A 25,497-nucleotide genomic window follows, 5' to 3' on the forward strand; every position below is an offset into this window, starting at 1 on the left:
AAAGAAAAAAAAAAAGAGTTGCCAATGAAACACAATAAAGCACGCCAATATTAAGTGCTGACCATTTTATGGAGCTTTTCAGTGGCACACAATTTTAGAAATGTGACTGGTGTCTTTACAGCAGCAATCCCCACCAAAATGCTTTTCAAACAATGTTCACAAAACGTTCCCCAACGTAATCCTATTTTTTAAAATATTTTTCTTTGTGTTGCACTTTTGTTGTTGCCGTTTGAATCCGTCCGTGGAATGCGGATATTGAGGGCTTGGTATCTCAGATGAAGATAACGTGTGGTATGGGCTACGGCAGGGGTTCTCAACTCCAGTCCTCAAGACCTCCCCAAACAGGTCAGGTTTTACAGATATCCCTGCTTCAGCACAGGGTGCTCAAGCAGTTGCGCAGTCAAAGATAGCCACCTGTGCTGAAGAAAGGACTGATGGAGTCACCTGTACTGAAGCAAGATTGTCACCTATGCTGAAGCAGGGATATCCTGAAAAACTTACCTGTTGGAGTTGGGCTCCCCTTGGCTAAGGAGTGACATATCGGAGACCACCACCGCATTGAAATTCCTGCTGCTTTGTGATCAGGCTTAATTATTAGGAGTTCTTATATAAGACACGTGTGTTATAAATAAACACCGTAGCGAGTTTCACAATTAAGTGCGTAAAGAGGTAAATAAAAGGTGCAATTTGTACATGTGTGGGACTGGCTAATTGGCACTGTATCTGTAACTACACAACCAATTGCCCGCTGTTATTTAATGCTAACCCTTTCGTGCAGTGCACTTCATGCCCTACTGGCACTAAAAAGGTTAATTATAATTAAATCATTACTCACATCCCATTAAAGAGATCAACACAAAGGATTGGTCTTATACACAGAACACTGGGAAAGCGATTAGCAAATGAAAGGTTTCCCTCGGGCTCACATGGCAGAGTTTGCCATTATCTGTGAAATCATTAAAGCTGTGACCCACACTGAAAGATGCATGTTTATCTCGTTCTACTGTTACATACAGAAGCCCCTTTCTGAATTCTGGACACACTGCTTTCTATTCCATAGGCACTAAGCACTTCCACGCCATCGGGAAGTACTTAGCTGATGACAATAACCATTATTAAATGCGTCTCACGACCAACATCAGATCATTTACATCAAAAACGCTCTCCATCTGTTCTGATTTTTCTGGAATAGGATTGAGGACTCCTAAAAGTTCAATACCACCCCCCCACCCCCACCCATCCCCTCAGTGCATGTACCATAGGCTTCCAAACCACAAAACACCATCAAACAGCAAAAAATATTATTATGGACTTGAGATTTCACCAACTTTATTTACATTCAAGAGACAATTCTGGTGCATGGATGCTCTATAAAAAGATGTTGTTTGATGCACTACACCAGGGGTAGCCAACTCCAGTCCTCAAGAGCCACCAATAGGTCAGGTTTTCAGGATATCCTCGCTTCAGCACAAGTGGCTAAATCTTCAACTGAGCCACTTGTGCTGAAGCAGGGATATCATCAAAACCTGACCTATTGGTGGCTCTTGAGGACTGGAGTTGGCCGCCCCTGCACAGCATTCTGAAGTCAGATAATATAACTAGAGTATTTACTTAATAAATCTTGCAGCATCAGAAGGGATGATACTTCTTTAGAATACCTCACCACGCTGCTACCTCCTTGGGTGCCATACAGCAGTTCCTCATCTGGGATTACTGATTATTTACTAAAATCAGCAATAATGATGTTTAATCATCACTGACCATTATTCTCTGCTGAGTATACAAGTTTAGGAGAGTGGGTAATATATATTCTGGGCGTTCAACTTACCCCAGCACATGGAATACCTTCTCCCCACTTGACCATCATACAGCAGCCCCTTACTTTGGGCTACATCTTCTCTGATAGCCAGTGATGGTATGTGAGAGAGGGACAGGCTCCTGATCTAAATATATAAGACTGAAATAATGTTTGTGTGTGTATTTGTTCACCCTGTGTGATTGGCCCACGGACACCGCCCCCCCCCCTCACATTGCGTGCACCTCTTGCCCTCACTTGGAATTGGAACCTCACTTGGCAGGACCATCTCACTTGGAAGCTGACTTGCTAGGAGAACAACTTTGCTACTCAACGCTACCCACACTCCTCGGCGACCCCGGCCTCACTGCATCCCCTCCCCCCACTGACACGCACACACACAGTGACTGACTGACGCACACACACACCCTGCATGAAGCTCTAAAGGGGGGGGGGGAGGAACTGTAAAGGGTGGGTTGAACGGGGGACAAACAAAGAGGGAGGAGGAGGGGAGAGAGGAGGGGGGAGGGGAGAGAGGAGGGGGGAGGGGAGAGAGGGATCATTACATCCCGGGCAACGCCGGCTATATCAGCTAGTATTATATATTATCAGATATTGTCAACTATATCTATCACAGGAGACCCCCTTTTCTCCATATGAGCATGAGACCATACTGACTTATCAAATCGACACACAGGCAGCTTGACAGTTATTACGGCAACTGACAGAGTGAGCCCCCCATTTACATCCTCTGCAAGTGGGGCTGCTATTCTGTCAACCGGACTACAGCTTTCATTTTTACTGTTGTACCGTAGTTACGGACTACCGGTGGTCGCTAGTGCTACTTATTCATCCACGGTTAGCACTCAAGTGTTTATTTTATGAACATACGGAATAAAGTTTTTTTTACCCCACTTTGTTACCATGCCGCATCATGGCTTTTCCCCCACGCATGCGAGAGATTTTTTTTAATCAACATCTATAGCTATATCGAAGGGTTATTCCCTAGGGTCACTAGCCCATTGCAGCTGTATTGATAGCCTATTATGACTCCTCAGTGGTTGTGCATTGATTAAGGGACTTTCTTCTTCTACCCCTCTGTGGGTTTCCTTCCCTATTTGATCGTCAGAAGTAGTAGAAAAATATTTATGCTTTGGGATTAGTGGATTTGGGACAAAAACCTATATCAAATCGTTTGAAACATCCTATTTTTGCAGCAAACCTTTATTTCCCTGTGATGTATACAAAAAAAGGAAAAAAAGGCCTGGCAGAAAGATGTTAAGGAAGAAGAAATTAAACACAATGTGTTACTAAATGGCGCGGGAAGACCAGCGACAGCTGAGGAACATCTTCAGAATCACACCCTGCAATGCCTGGCATAGCGCTACGCACGGCTTTATGGGGTGCAACTCTTTAGGTTCCGTTTAATGTCATCTACAAAGAACGGTTAGGTTGGCCCACTAAAAAGTATCACAACCTACAACAAATCTGCATTTCTCCAGGACCAACACGGCTAGTAGAACTTTGAACTACATTTTAAACCTTAGCAAAAGGATGTAAAATAATATGACCTAGGTCATTGGGAGCTTACATTTCGGCTGTCATCGCCTCACACTTCACAGGTCAGCGCTTTCAATGGAAACGCTAGGATACAGATACACTGAACATTTGCACTCAAGTACTTGCTTCCACTTAGGACTGCCATACTGCTACACTTCATGGCACTGTATATTCCCATTGCTTGCAAATCCTCTTGTCACGTCAATGGGCTTTTAAACAAAATGGCCCTTTTGCCAGCGCTGTGCATTTTGCTGTCTGACTTTCTTGCCAAGTTTTGTAGCCAAGGGTGGACAAAAATAAATAAATAATTAACCAACAACAACTTAGGAGCCAGCCAGACATTTTAGGAGCCAGTGTGTGCATGCACACACTCCAATGTTCACTCGCTGGCTCTCCTTAGGCTCAACTTCTCTTTGGGGACTTCAATTGTCATATTGATGACCAATCTCTCCCTTGGACTTCCTACTTTATCGAACCTTTTCTTTTGGCCTAAACCAATGGACTGCAGCCTGCACTCACAATGATGGCCATTACCTGGACCTGGTTTTCACTAAACCTTTGATTTCTCTATTTCCTCCTTTCCTCTCTCCGACCATCTTATCTCATTTTCTCAGTCCTCCATCTATCCCTCGTTTCCGCAGAGACCTGCGTTCCATTAATCTACTGGCTCTTGCGCTTCTCCGCCACATACTCCGTCTACATGGTCTTTGCTGTTCTTGCCCTCCTAACCCCAGACCCTGTCTAAACTGCCATATACACACACACTGCTCCTACACTTACTCCTCTGAACGCCTCTGGAGGAAATCTCACAGTCTTGCAGACTTCCTTCACTAGAAATGTGTCCGATCATGTTCTAACTACTTTTCTTCACTAATCACTCAACACCAATCCACGCTGCCTTTTCTCTGTCTGACTGTACTCAGACCACCATCTGTTACCTGTTTCTCTTACATTTCACCTAAGGACTTTGCTGAATATTTTAAGACAAAGGTGGATTCCATTTACCAAGAAATCCCCTCTGTATCCTCCTCATATTCTAGACCTCTTCCTAACTCTTCTCGTGCCTTCTTCTTTTCCCTCCGACAGAGGAGGATGTGTCGCTGCTGATCTCTTCTCCCACTAACCTAGTCATCGAACCCATTCTCCCTCCCATCTCTTCAAACATCTTGCTCCTACTCTAATCCTCAAACACATTTTCAACGCCTCCCTCCACTCAGGTACCTTTCCCCGCCTTCAAACATGCAACAGTTATTTATACCTTTGCTCAAAACAGCAAGCGTGACCCTACCTGCCTCTCTAATTATCGTCCTGCTTCCCTCCTGCCTCAACTCCTTGAACGCCTTTGTGTTCTCTCGCTCGATTTTCTTACCTCTCCTGCTTATTCCACTGAAACAGCTCTCACTAAAATAACTAATGACTAATAACTAATGACCTCCATGCTACCAAAGACCAAAGGTCAGGATACACTGCTCACATTACTAAACCTCTCTGCAGCCTTTGATACTGTGGTCCACCCTCTTCTTCATAGTCTCCATACTCCGTAACCGAGCTCCAGCCTGGATTTCCTCTTACTTCTCCCATCGTACCCAGTGTCTTGTTTGCCAACACCTTCTACTCTGTCAATTTCTCTGTGGGGGTACCCCAGGCGTCCAAATATCACCTCTATGTTGATGACACACATTGACTTTTCAACCTTTGCTGTACAGGCCAAAGTCTCTGAATGTCTCTCCACTATATCATCCTGGATGGCCCTCCGCCAACTCAAACTCAACATGTCAAGGACGCAGCGCCTCAAACTTCCTCCCAACACTGGCCCTACTGCCCCCTTCTACATTATTGTTAGCAGTACTTTCATACACCCAGTATCACAAGCACGCTGCCCAAGTGTCACATTTGACTCTTCCCAAAATAACCTGGCGACAAATATTGTCCAATGATAGGTCCTGCGATCTTCAGTGGATATGCACAAGTGCTTGCAGATCATGAAACGAGAAAAAAAAAAAAAAAGGGACAAAACATAGCGTACAACTGCTGGGTAACGTCAGCCTACACTAAGGACAAAACATACAAGCTCTTAGTAACAGACTAAAAAATAAATTTAATACAAATAATGAACTATGTCATTAAAAACAAAGACCACAGAACTGACAATGGAGGACGGCTGCTCATCCGGAGTTGGTAAAATCTAAACCCTACTTACAAGAAGCAGGGTGACAACGAGCGGTGGTGGATAGAGGTAAATGTCCAGCTGACATCAGGAAAAGTTCCAACAGAGCTCTACTCTGTGACGCTGGTGTTGTCGCCGGAATAGCTGATGTCACTCACGGGGAAGCACCGGTGGGGGAAGCAGGCTCGCTGGGGCACTCACGCCAACACCACGTGGAGCTACTCCTCCTCCCTCACTGCTTCTCCTCTCCGCCCGGCAGCTAGTGCGCGTGTGCCCATGATGTAAACAGTACACGAACCTCACCGCTTGATCACACGGATGGAATTGCAAGTCCTGCAAAGTGCTGTAGGCAGTCCATAGGGTGACTACTGACACCCGCCCTACGCGTTTCGTAGAACTAATTCTACGTCCTCAGGGGCTAATAACCAAGATACATACGGCTACTCCTATATACCCTTTCCAATTAAAAAACAAATAATGGTTAAAGAGATACATACTGTACATAGGAACCTGTGTATCTGCCTGTCACTAAACAAAATACATAAAACATACAATACATAACCCAGCATTACTACAATTCAGACAATACATATATAGATGAGTGGCATAGAGGATACTTAAGCACCTCATGGATGTAAAGCAAGATAATCCATAAGCAATTAACCCTTATTCGTTTCTCTTCCGTTTGGAGACTCAGAGAGCTGCAGCCAACAGGGATAGGTCTATACATTTATATACATAGATCTTACACTTGGCCCTTAAACTGATAACCCGGCTTAATCCAGAACCCTATGCAAAAGCTCCAATATCTGATTTATTGAACCCTAGTGGGCCAAAAAAGGCCCCTAGTTCAAAACCAATGTTCAACCCACTTGAAAACCCTCTCTCCAAGTGGGTTCATTGATGTTCAATTGCATTGTAGCAGCAGGAATAATAATAATAATAATAGCATGTTCCTGTATAGCGCTGCTAGTTGTACGCAGCGCTTTACAGAGACATTTTGCAGGCTGAGGTCCCTGTCCTGTGGAGCTTACAATCTATTTTTTGGCGCCTGAGGCACAGGGAGATAAAGTGACTTGCCCAAGGTCACAAGGAGCCGACACCAGGAATTGAACCAGGCTCCCCTGCTTCAAACTCTCAGTGCCAGTCAGTGTCTTTACTCACTGAGCCGCTCCTTCTCCAGGAAGAGGCGTTTTTTCTCCAAGACCCACCCCTAGTGACGGATTTCCGGTCCAGGAGAGTGTGACAGCGTTGGAGCAGTTCCTGCATCAGCCCGACGCCATTGGAGTCATAACTAACACCTCCCAGTGACTGCTAGTCAATGCGCATTTACTCATAGCATCTCGTGAGTAGGATTCCGGTTTTGTGACCGTACCAGTTGCCTGCTACTGTTTTCATTTTTGTTATTTTAAATATATGTTGTATTAAATTAGCTCTTTATTTTTTCAGCCTTGCTTGTATTTGTTTATTGTTTTGTATTGTTTGTTTAGTGTTTGTGTCTGTGTGATTAATCAGCAGTTTGCACTATGATGTTTTTTTCTGCTTGCTTTTCATATACCACGTAACATCTTGCCGTGGATCCTTGGAAGTACAAGATTTGAAGCAATTTCTTGCACTTCATTCCAATTGGACTCTATACAGACTGCTTTTGGACTTTTTAGCGCCGGTTTGTATTGTTTGTTTTATGGATTATCTTGCTTTACATCAATGAGGTGCTTAAGTATCCTCTATGCCACTCATCTATATATGTATTGTCTGAATTGTAGTAATGCTGGGTTATGTATTGTATGTTTTATGTATTTTGTTTAGTGACAGGCAGATACACAGGTTCCTATGTACAGTATGTATCTCTTTAACCATTATTTGTTTTTTAATTGGAAAGGGTATATAGGAGTAGCCGTATGTATCTTGGTTATTAGCCCCTGAGGAAGTAGAATTAGTTCTACGAAACGCGTAGGGCGGGTGTCAGTAGTCATCCTCTGGACTGCCTACAGCACTTTGCAGGACTTGCAATTCCATCCGTGTGATCAAGCGGAGAGGTTCGTGTACCTTTTACATCACGGGCACACGCGCGTCGGCACGCACTAGCTGCCGGGCGGAGAGGAGAAGCAGTGAGGGAGGAGTAGCTCCACGCGGTGTCGGCGTGAGTGCCCCAGCAAGCCTGCTTCCCCCACCGGCTCTTCCCAGTGAGTGACATCAGGCTATTCCGGCAACAACACCAGCGTCACAGAGTAGAGCTCTGTTGGAACTTTTCCTGATGTCGGCTGGGCACTTACCTCTATCCACCACCGCTCGTTGTCACCCTGCTTCTTGTAAGTAGGGTTTAGATTTTACCAACTCCGGATGAGCAGCCGTCCTCCATTGTCAGTTCTGTGGTCTTTGTTTTTAATGACATAGTTCATTATTTGTATTAAATTTATTTTTTAGTCTGTTACTAAGAGCTTGTATGTTTTGTCCTTGGTGTAGGCTGACGTTACCCAGCAGTTGTACGCTATGTTTTGTCCCTTCTCTTTTTTTTTCTCGTTTCATGATCTGCAAGCACTTGTGCATATCCACTGAAGATCGCAGGACCTATCATTATTGGACAATATTTGGCGCCAGGTTATTTTGTGGTTTGTTCTGATTCTGTCTGTATAGGGCAGTAGTTACCAGGCAGCCTATTCTTATTTAAGAGTTTATCACTGTTTAAACATTAATTTATTTGTAGACACTTTAACGCTTTTTCACAGTATTTTTTTCCATTCGACTCTTCCCACATTCACAATGTAGCCAAAACCTGTAAAATTTAAATCTGTAACTTTGCAACGATTCACCCTTTCCTCTGACGTTCTGCTGCTAACACACAGTCCCTTATTCTCTTCCATCTAGACTATTGTAACCTCTTAACATCCGGCCTTCCTGCCTCCTCTACAATCTATCCTGAACTATGCTGATAGAAGAACTCTACCTCTCCTGAATCTGTCTCAATATCGCTTGCCAAAATCCCTCTCCTGGCTTCCTATTAAATCCTGTATTACTCAAAAAAAAAAAAAAACAAGTATCCTTCTCTCTTTTAAGGCTTTACACTCTTCAGCCCCTCCTTACATCTCAGCCCTAATTTGTCACTTCACACCTTCCTGACTCCTATGTTTTGCTCAAGCATGTCTTTTCTGTCTACCCTTTTTGTATCTAAAGCCCTTGCCCACCGAAAATCCTTCCCACTCACTGCCCCACACCTCAGGAATGCCTTTCCCCTCAATATCTGACTAGCACCTTCTCTCCACCTCCAAGACCCATCTTAAAACACACCTCTGTAACGAAGCATATGGGTAGCTCTGCTGCGGATACTATACATCTCATGCTTTGACCCCTTGCAGACTCACTTACCAGAACACCCTCCTATTGTCTAAGTTTTCAATACTTATCACTGATACATTCATAGGCACAATGGGTCTTTAAAAGAGCCGTACACACTTTATAGGGACCAAATATTAACTGTGAGGTGTATCTACAAACCAAATCATATGAAGAATAATTATTTAGCTGTAACCCATTTTTCTTATTTTCTCCTGACCTTTACACTGGAAATGAGATGGAAGGGAATCGAGAGATTTGTATTATACAAAAACAGATCAGGGTATAACGATTCTAGAATCAAAACTAAAATGTTACAATGTCAGCAAGGGACGAGTTTAAGGACAAATACAATCTGGGAGATAGTTGGACATCTCCCAAGTATGACAATGGGATTTTAGTAATACCAAAAGGATTTTAGTTTATATTGCTTTCCCTTTGGAGTAAAGGGTTAACATGGGTGCCATGTGATTTACAATCATTTCCTCTAAGTTAGGGTAGAAGATTCCCCCCAGGTATAAAACGTCAATTACACTCTGTTCAAACCAGGAAACAAAGAGAAACTTTAGCTCACATTTAATTATTATTTTTTCCAAATTAAATAGCCCCAAGTCCAAACACACAGGTGTTAAATGTGTGACAGAAGCAAGGAGCGGTGAGGCAAGGATAGTTACAGCAATGTTAATCTCAGCTGACAATCAAGAATAACTTAAAACCGCAATCCATAGTAGATCAGGTTGAGAAATAAAAGATGTCTATCGAATTCATCCTATGTGAAATTTAGACGACAGATACTTTATCCTATATTTGTATTTACAGTATATTGATCCAGAGGAAGGAAAACAAAAAAACCCAGTGGCATATTATCCAATGCTGTCTCATAAGGGGAAAAAAATGTCCTTCCAGACCCCAGTAATAGCAATCAGATATCTCCATGGATCAACGTCCTTCTCAGGTTTACCGATTTGGTAAATAATCACGACTGCTCTTATTTTTGCGAAATTGATTTTACAGGATTTGAACCTCCGGAGTTGAACTGCTCCATTCCCGATATCCACTTTTCAGTGCCCCGTGCTCCCATTTCGGGGAAGCAAACAGGCTGTCATCTTAAAAATAAAATGCCAAAACGAAGTGTCTTATTCTGTATAAGACGAAGAGGCAGTGGGCACAATTTTCGGCTGAAAATCCCAATGGAAGTCTATGGGGATTTGTGGCAGTAAACTACGACCTTCGGCGTATATAACATTACTCCAAGTATCTCTGTACCAGGGGTCTCCAGAGCCGAGAATACAGCATTTCCTGACTACTACATTGAGCTCCATGAAAACAAGATGCCGTAGGAGCATAAGGCCTTGGCCATGTGTAGCGCTTGCTGGCGGAAGCGTGCTGACGCGCGCTCCCGCTCAGCACTGAGCCCCTACAGCCGCAATTAGAGCGGCTTTAGTAGGGGCTCACCTGCGCTTCCGCGCGCTTGCGGAAGCGCAGGTCTTAGGGGAATTTAAAATTCCCCCGCTTGCCGGCGCGACAGGCCGGTCACGTGAGCGGTTCGCCCAATGAGGGCGAAACAGCTGCGTGACGTCACTGGCCCGCTCCCGGCCAGTGACGCGCCCGCCCCCTGACAGCCCGCTGACGCCACGTGCGGTAAGCAACCGCAAGGCCAGGGAAAGCACCCGCTTTCCCTGCGCCTCAGCACGCCAGCAGGGAGCATGGCCGAGGCCCAAGTCAAGTGGAGCAAGTAAAAAATAAATAAAACACAGACTTTATAGCACGCTATGGACAGGAAAGGGTTATACCCTCAAAAATACAAACACTAATATTGAGAAGGATTTGTCAGCAATTTAACAAAGAACTTTTAAAAAAAATTTTTTTTAAAGAAAGCACCAGTTTAGTGAACACAATTTCAAACAGCACTACAAACCCTATTAAAGGAGCTTGGCAAAGCGATTTGTAGCTTACCTGGAACGTCTGACTGTTCTGTAGGCCGTGGGGAGGGAGTGCTTCACTTTTGCATGGGATCGTGACCTGGACTTGGACTCATAGTGGTATTTTGGTGAGCGAGATCTTGACCGGGAGCGTTTTTTGTGTTTCTTCTTCTTTTTCTCCTTCTCTTCCCGGGGATAGTCTCTGCTTGGGGACCTTCCTGACATGGGATATTCCGAAGCCGGCAAAATTCTATCTTCCGGTAGCATGTCATAGGTCATTCTGTTAACCTTTTAATGTACAAAAGTTCTTGGTTAGGTCACATTAAAGATGTCAAATTGACGTGTTCATACTTTACAGACACCTTCAGCATAAAATGGGTAATTGTAAACTATCTAGTGCAATGCTCCATAGGCCTGTCCATCATATCCCAACATAGGCAGTGTGGGGAAATAATCTCGATAATAGAATACAATGGTCCATCACTTACCTAGATGAACCCATAAGGACATGGAATGAAAAACTCTTAGCCCACTGGCTCCAACATTGACGTTAAAAAGTAGATACTTCAGAATATCAGCCTACATATTGAATAATGGAGCACCAACAGGTGCGAAACGCATTGGAGGGGTTGTGTGTCTCCTTTTTATCCATGGCATAATAAAATATATTATTCAACTTTACTCTGGCTCCATTTGGATGTGTGCCGCTTCAATTCTTTTCTGATTCATAGGGAATAACAAACACAAATGGCGTCCATCCCCTGCCAACATTGCCATCCTGACTGTTAAGTACTATCTTTGATAAACAAAGTAGTCCGTGTTCTGTGGTCAATTTATCCCTAATCAAGAGTTGTCCACCAACTAAACAAATCTTTGGAGCTACAGCGCTTGTTATACAAAAGCAGATCAGACGGAAAGTTAATCAATTAACATCTATCACTTTTGTCAGGGAAATATTTTGAATTCGACACTCAAAGGGCAATAAGAAATGGGAAATGGTTGAGTGGTTACAGAAGGCAATTCCCTAAGCTTGTGAGACCGAAGGCTTTAAAAGACATCCAATTAAAAACGACATACCCGAAGCCTTTTTTACATTTTGTAAGTGATAATTTTTTTTGTAATGCCTAGGAGAATTTTAAGGCCTAATTTGTTTCACAGCAGCACTTAAGTCTGGCAGTACTACTTTGGCCCTAATTGGAAGTGATGTCATCCTAAGAGCTGTGGTTGAAAAATCAACTTGAGAAATCAGCAGGTGTATCCTTTTAAATAGGCGCAGACCAACTTAACCAGTCCAAAGCTTTTAAGGGTCCTTTTTCTTTTTATCCCAACTCCTTTGCTACCAGAGAGCCAACCGTGCAGTTAAGTATTAATCCTATACATTTTGCGCATGGTCATTTCAATGGGACAGTCCTGACTAGATTCGAAGGCCCTTATTCTGTAAACTGCGATAGCGCCGATCCAGCAACCTTGCACGGGAAGACACAGTGTCTTCAATGTGGCTTTCAGTGCAGCAGCGCTGGATCAACGCCATCATAATTTGCAGAAAGCGAAAGCATCACCAGTGATCGTGACATGTTTGAGGGGTTTAATTTAAGAGACTGGTGCCCTATTTATAAAAACCAGACACCTATAAGTATTTTGGAATTTTTTTTAATGTTGGGTTTGTAAACGTGGTAAGCCGAGACTTGGGCTTGATTTCTTAACTAAACCTGTGTTCAGCAAGAGTTTGCACAGGTAAACCCCCCCCCCCACACACACGTTGAGCCTTCTCTTACCTTCATTGGCTAACAAAACACCTTAAAATGGGAACTTCTCTTACCCTGCCGTCATGTTTTCCCCTGGCTGCTTCATTTCAATACATCAAGGGCTCATTTATACTGTTCAAGGGTAATAAACTTTTACGAATATGACTGCTGGAATCTAAACTCTGGCTTGCTTGGTTGTGTAAATATTGTGTATTCTATTTCTACCTGCAGGTGAGCAATTTTAATCTTCTACTTCTGTATCGATTGCTCGCTAAACGGTTTCACAAACATGTCCCTATTTATAGTCATATCAAGCAATGAGACTGCTAAAGGTTCATTAATCAATACAAACATTTTTGGAGAATATTAAACATACTGAAAAGCCTATTTATCTCCACTGCTATTTAACCACAGCACTGCCACAGTAAACAGGTTAAGACACTGTCCAGGTTAATCAATTTCTTTAATAAAAAAAAAGGCTTCCTTTTGCTTCCGATTTATCAGTTCTATCCGAGTCTCAGCACACGCAAAAGGATCAATAAAAAAAGCTGAGTAAGTTTGAAGGACTGTTATAGGGGTTTCAAATTGCTGCGGGTATTGATTCTCCCGAAGAGGCAGGTGTGGGACACTGCTAATTTTTATCAGAATGAAGGGAGCTAAGCGAGATGAATGTAATCAAATCATCTGCAGACATTTGTGTTTCAAAGAAAAACAAGGCTAGAAAAGAGATAATGAGTTGCCTATTCCAATGTATTTACTGGTGTCTGTAACAGGATAAGAAACATGAGGGAAACAAAGATGTGTAAGAATATAGTTTACATTAAGAATTCTGTACCCGGCAACTTATTTTGTGTAATGTATTCAACCACACTAAGTAAAAAAAGTGACAAAAACCCTCCACCATACAGCAAATAAAAATATCACGTGTGAGCACATTCACGTGTCATACAGGTCTGCAATCCTGCTTTCCCCCATCATCTTAGCATACAGTGCTTCCACTGCAGCCAGGGATTCTGGGACCCAAATGTCAAAACAGCTGTATGTATGTTCACTGGCTATGCACTTCTTAAACCCAGACTATGCTGAAAAGCGGTGTAACACGGCAGGCATCAGCATATAATGCTCCATATTAAAATGGATAAGAAGTAAAATTTGACACTGTGCTCATTTGCATGTCAATACCCAGAATCCCTAGCTGAAATGGAAACACTATCCTAGGACAGCGATGCGCAATCTTTCCTGCGCTTGCGCGCCCCCCATCTGCTTCCCTCCCTGCTCGCGCCCCCCTTTCCCCCCTCTCCCTTACCTCCACTCCGGCTCTCGGCATCAAATGACATTGCGGGGTCGCGTGACGTCACGACGCCGCATTGCCATGGCGACGTGACGCTGAAGAGAAGGCAAGTTAGTTGCAGAGGCCTCACGTGATCCCCTGGCATAAATTTAAATGCCTTGGGGGGAAGAGCGCGGGACCCCTGCAACCGCTCGTGCCCCCCTGAATAATGTTGTGGCCCCCCCCCCCCCCCCCCCCCCCGAGGGGCGCACCGCTGTCCTAGGCGATAGAGAAAAGCAGGGTTGCAGAGGGCTGATCCATGTGAATGTGCTCACAAAGGATATTTTTAATTGCTGTAATGTGTAACTTACTACAATTTTTTTTACATACTTTGAAACTATACCCATGAAGATTGATTAAATACTAGTTCTTTTACCCAACGAACAACTATACAACATTACACTATATATAATGATTATATTATTGCTGTTTTAACTCTTCTATTTATGCGAAAATGTTAGTTAATATTTTATAGGTTAATCATTTGAATATACTGTACATTCATACGACTTCTAACCGTCCTGTAAATGTTATTTGTATTACAATTTGCTTCATCATGCCAGCTTGATTTGTTGGTGTAAATGTATATAAAAGCTACTGTAAAGGATGAACAGTCAAGGAAAATCTAAATACAGTATATATGCTATAACATGCTAAAAGATCACTGAAAAAAAGAAACAAAAATGGCTGTTGGTTTGGATCAACTGTTTTGTTTTCTTGTACTTTGAAAAACAAGCGATGTAAGGACAAAATAAAAGCAGATGCAGTATACTGAGCTTGAGTAATACAATGTTAAAAATAAAGCCCAGTACCTTCTCAATTGCCCCCCGGAACCCCCTTCAATCACCCCACTGGGAGTGAAATCACCCCTGGTTAAGAACCCCTGCATTAGAGAGATGCAAAAACAAATAAAAGGTTTCACACAAAAACCATCAGGCCTATATAGTCCTGCACAGAGAGGAATTAAAAACGTGATCTGTGGCTGCACTCGCCCATAAAAGCAGTGTGCATGGTAGACTTTTTAAGCTTCTCTTTTTGCAAGAATATAGGTCTCTCAATTTTGCTGTGCCCTCCCTACTTGTTTCTGCATCGAAAACAGGATAGCCACACGGCAAAGAAGCCGGCACCCAACGCACATTTATATTGTCATTACAGATGAAAATCGCCTTAATATCACTCATGGCTAACTGAGTGACAGAAAAAATACTTAAAAATAAAACAGACAGCTCACATCAAAACCACCCCATATTTGTGTCAAAAAGGAGTGCTACCGACATTGTCACCTCATGTTAGAACAAAACACAAAACGCTGCAGTGTTACATCCAATATAACTTGCAAAAGAGGGGGTACCTTGCCGTGGTTTGCAAGCGCAGGCTGAGGACCCGCTGCACGCAGCTGACTTTTCAGCGAGGTGGGGGGGGGGGGGGGGGGGGGGGGGAGAGTATGGGCCGTGGCCAAAATGGGTCTGGGGGGAGCGGCCATTGAACCCAGGGAGGGGTGGAGGAGGTTAAGGGTGAAGACGCAGGGGTTGTGGGTCTGGGAGGAGAGGGATAGATTGCACACACAGGCACACTTCCCTCCCACGCCGCCTCCCTCCCGTAGCTCCCCTCCTCATTGGCTGACTCGTGCAGCACGTGACGCGTCAGCGCTTCTGATCACCAGAAGCTTGCAGCATCGGCCGGCTGACGCGTCACAGCTCGCAGTGAGCCACGTCGGAAGGAGCCAGCGGGGACCTACACACTGGAGGAAAGGAGCTGGTGGCCCGCGGCCGCGCGCCGCCGACCGCAGCGCGTCCTTAGCCTTAATATGCTTCGGCTGAAAAATGTAACTAAATTAGTCTATATTTATGAAGAAAAACAGCTAAGTATTTAACTATACGATCCGTCGTGTTGGATGTATCACTGGGGCTTTTTGTCTTTTGTTAGACCTGCAGCTATGAAACGCTGCATAGTAAAAACACAAGTTTAAACATTAAGTTAGAATAATATTACATCTCTTAGGTTGGCAATAGCATTTTGACCGTTTTACTGCTTTACTATCATGCAACTCAGCATTCTCACTTTAATAGCATTCATAGCTATTAACCGCACTAGTTTTCTTCATATGTAGCTACTAGCTTTGAGAATAAACGTGTGAGATCAGAATCTCATACTCCCTACAATAGAAGAAAAACTCATGATGTCATTTCAGACAGGTCAAAAGTCACCAATACCAGAAATTGTTTATATATAACACCTTCCGTGGTAGATGTGACTAAAATGGATTCGAGAGCAATGCGTGCTTTTATATTCGTCAAGCAATAATAATAAATAAAAAAAAGCTGTGACACTTCAGAGCAGCAGCCTGTTGCTAAAAAAAATAGAATAACTTAATAACCCAGCAGGCTGTTGTCTGGCCTGCCATTTTACCAAGATTTGAAAGCCTATATAAGAAGATGAATCACAGAATAAGGGGACCCTGGGAAGGTATTTCCATAGCATGAACCAACAAGCCACTTCACAATCAGCAATCCTCTCCAGAGGATACAAAGAGAATTGGATTGGGTGACAAAACAGATTATTAAAATTATCAATCTAATATGGAGAAGCCCAATTCCTAGATTGAAATGCTTTCATAAAACATGAATCACAGCCTTCTGTGTGTATACAGTCACCAGAACACACTTTTCAATCCAGTTAGGGCATCTGAGGGCGTTTTACAAAATTGAGAGCTTGCACAGAAGGCCACATGTTCTTTATGGAAGTATATTAGCAGAAATGTCCTCATCATTAATACATTTGATTGATTCAATATAATTTTTACCTTTAAATTCTTCAATCCTTTCCTGATTTAAATTAAATATAGTATTTACGGTTTAAAATAATAAACAGGGCAGCATGGATTGCGGCTTTAAAATTTTACCAGGGAAGGCCTACTAGCACCCAAGGATCTGCCAGTTCCCGAGTGCCGAATAGGCTTGTCCACCAGGTAAGAATAAGTGCCTGATGGACAAAAAAAAGCCATATTTATATTTTTGGGTTGTAAAAACCAGCACCCCTCCCCCTATGGATATCGTGTGAATTAAGGGGTCTCCAGATGTTGGAGGACCACAGATAATCTCCAGGTACCCCCCCCCCGCCCCACCCCTTTAGAGATCAATGTAACTTATGAATAATACATGGTTTAAAAGTCACCAACAAAGAGTCTCTTGAGATTTCTCTGCAATTGAGCAAAAAGTGTTTGTATCGTATGCAATGGGAGATGACAAATTCTAGTGAGCGTGAGCACATCCATCACGATTAATCATTCATGTAGACATTTCATTCCACTTCTTCATATTCAAATGAAAGACATTTGAAAGATATATACTTACATCTACAATGCTCGCCGAGTCTTCATTTACGCAAAACATGCAAGAATGGAACCAGACCACCATCATTAATGTCATTGGAAGAAAATCAATGTCCTGAGTTTTTTCATTAAAAAGTAAATGGTTGAGTCCCAACATATTTGCTTTAAATGTATCATTTATACAACTTGAGTCCCAATTACTGCACCTTATTGGATATGAACAAAGAACCAGTCTTGGTTATGAGTGCTCTTCACAGATATGTAGATTAATATTCAGCTTTATGACAGTCAGAAAAAATCCTTTGGCAATCTCCCCATGATTTGTGCTTTCTAAAAGTTTGTATTTGTTAACATGCATTTCTGACAACGAAAGTACTTCAGCCTTGCTTCATGCTACTAAGTATACAGATTGATTCAACAAACATTTGGCACAGCAAGATGCAATAAGACACGCCTGACAGTGCAACTTCTAAATAAAACACTGCACAGAAAGCACCAGTCATGTTCTATTAGTAAAGGCTTTTCTTGAACGGAATACAGTCATTAGGTTCTCAAAAGGTAAAGATCACAGAGCTTAAATAACCGGACAGGTCAAACATTTTCCGCTACAATGTCTCACTGAAGCATGATTGGCAGATACATTTGAGTCCCTTACACACGATCCATAGTTTCCTAAACCTGCATGATGGAAGCTGGAGTCACATAAGGACCAAGACAGAAAAATAACTATACAGTGTGTCCTCGCTTACCGACGTCCCGGTTTCCAACTGATGCCTTATCCGCCGCAGCATCATGCAGTCCGCCGCACGCATTATCCGACACCGGACCCGCTTATCCGACGGTAACCGCCGCCGATTAACATGGGACCCGCAATCCAACGGTCTGTTAACCGCCTGTATAGACTATATAGCTCACCAGTCATTTTCCTAATTACAGTAATAGACTTGCTAGACCGTCAGCTTAAAATCAGAAGATGCAGAATCTTAACCTTTGCCAGCCGACCGTATTCCCTTCCAGTCGTGTCACCGCTCCAGGATTTAAAAAATGAACAAATGAGAAAGTTTGGAACTAGTTAAGACTAGCTGGTTAACACCACCTTTAACAAAAAATTATTTTTTATCAGATTTGAAAATAGTGCTTAGAAATTACTTTTGTAAATGTGAGCGGAAACGTAGAAAGGGGTTGATCTCCATTAGCTACACCCCACCCCCTTCTCCCCAACCTTTACCAGCCCACTAACAGGAACATGGTAGGCCAAAGGTTGAATAAACTTTTTTTTAAACAGGCACCCAACATTTAGATGCTTAATGAAAATAAAATTAATCTTAATTTAGAAAACAGCAAAACAATCAAATGTTTGCTTTAAGTATGACCATTAAGGAGCAGCCCCCCCCCACCCCCCCCCCCCAACTAAAGGAAATGTTACTTTTAATGTTGTTATTTTGCCTATATCGCCGGTTTATTTGGGTATTTTGCTGCCACCACGACGCGGTCTCATTTGTTAGTCGTTCTGTGCATTAACACTCACACATTTCTTTTACAAACACGACGACCTGCTCCAGCCACATTGTTACACGTTCACCCATCACACGTTGGACGATGTCCATCAAACGTTCTTGTATTCTACAAACAAATTTACGACTCCTTTTGCTACAAGAAGCAACCAATTTAATTACCATTATTTCAAATTGGAAGCAATTAAAATGTATCATTATCCTCCGTCAAAGTGTTATTTCTAGAGGCGTTCAGCTGCATCTTTGATCGGAGGTAATAAAATCGGGAACATTATTAGCGGAGATTAAATAAATGGAATGAGCATAAAATCTAATTTCCATGTATGTGTATATTTTAATCTGTTTACTTCACTTGCTTGACATTTTCAAATCATGGATGCAACCCATATTAAAACAGAAAGGCTTTTGTAATGTACGGATTTAACATATCTAGTAAAGGAGAGCATTCAATATCCACACTTGACAGTCCGATCTCCTATGAATGAATGGCAAAACATCAGGGTATTTGGCAGAGAAACATTTTTAAAGTTAACACTTTCAACAGTTTAGTTTTAAGCAATTGGTCAAGGGAAATGTAAAATGACTAGACACTAAAAAGAAAAAGCAATAATGTATCGGACAGTAAAAGCAAACTATGCAAATTCAACTAATGCACGTACCAGTCCGACAGTAGTACTAAAAACAGCCCCCTCCCTATTATATCTAAAAAAAAAATGTTTTAATAGAATCAGAGCCAAGAGGCCCTCTGAGCAGCTGTATTATTTATCTCAGGAGACAACCCGGTTCCTGAGACATTTATCTTTTTGGGCAATCAATATGACTAACATCCAAGCCTCACTCCTACAGCCCAATAGGATGCCTCAATGTCATCAGGGCATCACATCAGTTTCCTATTGAACGATGTTGGCAGCCATCTTTTAATTTATCGGTACTTATAGAGATAAAGATCTCGGGAACCAGGGGAAGGGGTTTGGAGCAAGGAATAAACTGGTTCCAATTCTGTAAAAAAAACAAAACACAAATGGTGGTGGGGGGGGGGGGGGGGGGTGGAAGGGAGTGTGTTCTTTTAAGTACATGTTACCTGAAAACTAGGGAAATCTAGGCATAGAATGTTCTAATCATGCAATGCCAACACAAACCTCTTTTGGTCAGCCCTGCCGAGACCTATAACTTAATGAATCCTTTGCAAACCTCTTTGTGAACAAAGGTTGCAAATGAACATATCTTGACTCATGTTGTTCCCCCCCTCTTCCCTGCGTACTAGTGTAAAAAAGACCAGATACTCCCATTTGAAAGTCAAAAAACAGTTAAACTTTCTTCAAAACAACTTCCTCTCAGCGACTAAAGCCGGGAGCCACCTGGCGATACCCTGCTTGATTAATCCTGGAGCTTACTGTTGGACCTGAATGCCGAGGTTCCTGCCTTCTAGGTATAACTAATGAGGCTCCCCTTCACCAATCCCCTCTATACATTTGCCTTGGAGTGAAAAATGAGAGTTGCAGACTATGTTTAGGTCTCCTGCATGGAGAGGATGTATGTCATTCCCACAGAGCTCCTTCATCAGCTCCCACCATTACATGCTACTTCTCGCAGGCACGGTTATCTTTCTGCGGCATACCGCAGAGAAGCCCCAGCCAGAACACACTAGCCATACACCATGAAGTGAAAAATATAAACTCTCATCCCCTTCAACTGTTATAGTGCGATGCAGTTTCCTCGCATTGAGTACTTCACCATTTTTAATTGCTGTCTGCTTAAGCTGGTATTCTGTGGCTAATTATTAATTATAAAAGCCACTGCACAAAAGGAAAAACAAGCGATAAGGATACAGGAAAGCTTCTTAACTTCATGAATGAAGACCTATTGATTGTGTTTATGGAGAAGAGCTAATTAAATAGTTCATATAAAAAGTCAGTTAAGAGAAATATAGTACTGTAACATTTCATTAATAATTTCTCTATCTGACCCTCTTTACACACTTCTCCATTTCCAGGAAAGTACAAGACAACACGCTAAGTAAATGTATCAGCATGTAACTGGGATCCAGCAGCTTGAAATTCATTGGCTCAAGTACGTGGCTTTGAATGAACTAGTGAGCCAAATCTAACCACAAAATACATGCAGAGAGAGCAGATCTCACACCATCATTTAAGAAATAATAAATAAGTGGCGTTTTCAGTCCTGTTTTATATGTAGTGATACATTTCACTACAGCAGCAGGAGTCATAATATCCCCCAATGCTACAGCCAACATTACTATTTATTTTATCTATAGTCTCTCTTCATAAAAATGGGTCATTTAGTTCAATACGACGGCCAAAATATTTTAAGCCTACAACCACGTCACAGTAATAAACTCATTTCAGTAGGTCCTACACTACCAATATTATACTGTCTTATGTATTTCTTCCACTGCATAGAGGAGAGGAAACAAAATACTGCATATATACTCGATAGAGGTGTGTGTGTGTGTGTGTGTGTGTGTGTGTGTGTGTGTGTGTGTGTGTGTGTGTGTGTGTGTGTGTGTGTGTGTGTGTGTGTGTGTGTGTGTGTGTGTGTGTGTGTGTATATATATTTAAAAATAAATAATAAGAAAAAGAATTCAGATAAAATACAGTGGCGAGAAACAGTTTGTGAACCCAAATGATAATTACAGAAGTTTCCTAGTTTTTCTATGATAACCTTCTTGAATCAAAATCAGTTATTTCTTAAATATTCAATATGGTTTATATTAACAATTCAATGTCTTTTGAAACAAAATGATGTATGAAATATACAAACAATGAGTGATTACGAGTCAGGGTATGTGCAAAAGTAAGTGAAACCCTGGTTTTATCAGCTAAACTAAAAGGGATAATTAGAATCAGGTGTTTAAATAATTAGGTCGATGTTCAGGGGCTGAGTTTGTGAAGCCCCACCATATATAAAAATCAGAAACATTGTGAGTTTGGTCTTCACCATACAGGTGTGTGGAAACACGTCATGCTACTATCAAGATATATCTCTGGGACCTCAGAAGAGCATTTATTGGTGCTAGTCAGTCTAGAAAGTGTTAAAAAAAAAACATTTTTAAGGATTTGGGGCTCCACCAATCCACTGTCAGACAGACTGTTTATAAATGGAGAAAGTTCAAGACCACAGTCACTCTACCCAAGAACGGTTGTCCTACCAAAATCTCTAAGAACAAAGCGGCAAATCATCCGGAAGTCACAAAGAACCCCAAAGTAACAACCAAGGATCTGCAGGCCACTCTCTCCTTGGCTTATGTGAGTGTTCATGACTCAACTATCAGATAAAGACTGAACAAGAATGGTGCTCATGGAAGGATAACCAGAAGGAAACTAATGCTCTATAAAAACAAAACAATAAAAAATAAAAACATTGCTGCCTGTCTGTAGTTTGTCAAAGAGCACATAGATGATCCCTAAGATTTCTGGAACAATGTTCTCTGGATAGACATTTCAAAGGTAGAACTTTTGGCCTCAATGAGAAGAGTTATGTTTGGCGAAAACCAAACACTGCGTTTGAACAGAGGAACCTCATCTCAAACGTCAAGCATAGTGGTGGGAGTGGGATTGTTTGGAGCCGCTTTGCTGCCTCAGGACCGGGACGACTTTCCATCATTGATACAACCATGAGTTCTACTTTGTATCAGAACATTTTAGAGGAGAATGTCAGGCCTTCCGTCTGTGAGCTGAAGTGAAAAGTGGGTCATGCAGCAAAACCATGATCTTAAAACATACAAGCAGATCTACAAAAGAATGGCTGCGGAAGAAATACTGCTTTTTTAGAATGGCCCAGTCAAAGTTTGGACCAACACATCCCAGTGGCAGGACATGAAGCGATCTGTCCATGCAAGGAAGTGCTCAAATATCCCAGAGATTAAGCAGTTCTATGTGGAATGGGCCAAAATGTCTCAAAACCAATGTGAGAGACTGACCAGCAGTTACAGGAAACCCTAATTTAAAGTCATTGCTGCTCAAGGGGGCGCCAGTTACTGAATCTAAAGGTTCCCATACTTTCACACATGGATATTGAATGAAAAATAATTTGTGGATGAATAAATGTTGAACACGTATCACGCTCGTGTCATTTGTTTCATCAGGTTATCTTTATTTATTATTAGGACTTAGATTAAGTTCTAACATTATTTTAGGTTTGAAATGTGTGAAAATCCTAAAGGGTTCACAAACATTTTCTCGTCACTGCACATAGTACTGTACTAAATGATTTGTTAAGTTGGATGTAGCATTGGGGACATTTTGTCTCTTGTTGTATATACAAGGTCAAAAACCCAGTAGCACTCCAAAAGACACAGACACATATATATATATATATATATATACACACATACACACAATGTAGGGGGTTTGGAGCTTGCTAAGACTGTGTAGGAGGCATAATATATTCAAGGTGTCAAGTGGTCAAAAATCTCCTCATCAGACGGCACGCACAGAGACAAACTATGAAGAACTTCGCTGCGGGTCTAATAAAGTATTACTACCGACAATTACCCTGCACCTTATCCAGGTCCAATATGCCTGTCACTTATCATCAATAAAGATGCATTTACTGAACTGTATCTGGACCAGTGTACTGAAGTGCACAAACATTCAGGGGACAGGATTGACAAGTTGAGCAATGTGTCAGTTCTTCGGTGCAGTAAAGTGTCACCTGAGTTGCTCCTCACCAGAGTAACACGAGAACGGTTAATACAGCATTTTACAGCAATTCTATAGGCATAGACATTCACTGGGGCCATTAGTATGGATGTAACAAAGCAACATAACTGTCACACTACCAGTACATTTATAAAGTAAATAAAATGTTATGCAACTGACCTCTGGACTATAGTTACTGTCCTCAAACCTTCCTGACTCAGAATCCAATGGATTTTTTAATGTTTGCAGGAACAATGCAGCTTTCCTTTTGCGTTCTGCCTGCAGCTGCTTTTCTTTCGACTCTTTGGCAGCCTGGGCCAGTTTTTCTCGGGCTGCTGCAGAAAGTCTGTCTTCCAGCTTTTGCTTTGCTGAAAGACAAAAACACATCACTCTTTACCCTACAAGTCCAGATATTTACCACCTCCCTAGTCCTCTAGGAGCAAGACTGTGATCGCAACGCCACCATCGCTAGCCTGTCTCGCTGACTTTACAGCTGGTCGGCTGTTTTCTTCAAATCAGTTGGGGATTTGACGCCCCAGGAAACTAATCCATCATCTGAGAGAGATCATTTTATAGCATTATTTGCATATATGAGATTACAGTCCCATAATGAGGCTATACTACAACCTGACAACCCAGGAGTTACATAGTTACACAGTAGATGAGGCTGAAAAAAGACGTACGTCCATCAAGTTCAACCTATGCTAAATTTAGACAAAAGATACTTTACCTAAATCTATACTTATTGATCCAGAGGAAGGCAAACAAACAACCCTAGTGTTATTTCATCCAATGATATCTCATAAGGGGAAAAATAAATTCCTTCCTGACTTCAGGAATTGGCAATCTGATTAATCCCTGGATCAACATTCTTCCCATGTTATTTGGAATATCCCTGTATATCTTTCCTTTCTAAAAAGATGACCAACCTTTTTTTGAACAAATTTATTGCATCTGCCATCACGGTCTCCATGAGTAATGAATGCCACATTTTAACTGCCCTTACGGTAAAGAACCCTTTCCTTTGTTGCTGGTGAAATCTCCTTTCCTCCAACCTAAAGGGATGCCCCTGAGTCCTTTGTACTACCCTTGGGGTGAATAGTTCATTTGAAAGCTCCTTGTACTGTCCCAGAATATATTAGTATATTGTTATATCCCCTCTTAGACACCTCCTTTCTAATGTAAATAAACTAATTTAGCTAGCCTCTCCTCATAAGATAGATTGTCCATCCCCTTTATTCATTTGGTGGCTCTTCTCTGCACTCTAGTTCTAGAACGTCTTTTCTAAGGAGTGGTGCCCCAAATTGTACTCCATATTTAAGGCGTGGTCTTATTAATGCAGTTTGAATACACACATTATGCATCTTACCTAGAAACCAACGAAATTACACAATAATAAAATGCCAATTGCAAATGTTTGGCCACACATTGTTTTTATAGATCTGCCTGTGTCTCTTTGGCCCTTACATTAGTTAAGTACAGGGAGGAGTGACTCAGCGAGTAAAGACGCTGACTGTAAACGATGACACAGAGCTGACATTGACTCTTGCTTCAAACTCCTTGTGACCTTGGGTAAGTCACTATCTCGCTGTGCCTCAGGCATCAAAAAACAATTGTAAGCTCATCTGGGCAGGGACTGTGTCTAACATTTCTATGTGCTGCGTACCGCACGCTATACTGTAATTGTGAAGCACTTTGAGTTCCATTGGGAGAAAAGTACTATATGAAATAAAGTTATTTATTAAAATACAAAGTAAGGAAAATTCCCATAATTAATGCTGAAACCAACTGCTCTGGTATTCAGACTCAAAAGCCACTGTGAAGTTGTGTTTTCTCTTAAGATGCTGCCCTTTATGCAAGGTTTGCTCTTCACTGGACAGGAAAAAGAAATAAAACAGAGTTATTACATCTTTGCCCTATGCTGCAGTGTTAGAAAAATGGATAACACATATGAGTCTAATTTCCAGATGACTGGCCATTAATATAAAGCCATTAATGTAAAACCAAGACTAAACATTTACATTGTATTAATTACATCCACTCAAAATCTCGTTTTGGAAACATGTTCCTTAATAAATATTTTTTTGTGGCTGCGATATTCAGTATTTAGCCACAGCAGGCTGTACAGCCTGGAATAAA

General features: G+C 41.9%; 1 protein-coding gene across 8 annotated transcripts in view; it reads right to left on the reverse strand.

Moving 5' to 3' along the window:
- Positions 1-25,497, reverse strand: part of SFSWAP (splicing factor SWAP) — an 86,421-nt gene that overhangs the window by 15,617 nt on the left and 45,307 nt on the right. For all 8 annotated transcript variants that reach the window (XM_075568643.1, XM_075568642.1, XM_075568644.1 and 5 more), the window contains 2 exons: positions 23,539-23,726; positions 10,812-11,065 (listed from right to left, as the gene is read on the reverse strand). In XM_075568643.1, the coding sequence (XP_075424758.1) occupies positions 10,812-11,065; positions 23,539-23,726 (442 nt within the window). The remainder of the gene's footprint in view (positions 1-10,811; positions 11,066-23,538; positions 23,727-25,497) is intronic.

Source organism: Ascaphus truei, chromosome 13 (assembly GCF_040206685.1).
Source record: "Ascaphus truei isolate aAscTru1 chromosome 13, aAscTru1.hap1, whole genome shotgun sequence".
In the NCBI taxonomy this organism is placed as follows: Eukaryota; Metazoa; Chordata; class Amphibia; order Anura; family Ascaphidae; genus Ascaphus; species Ascaphus truei.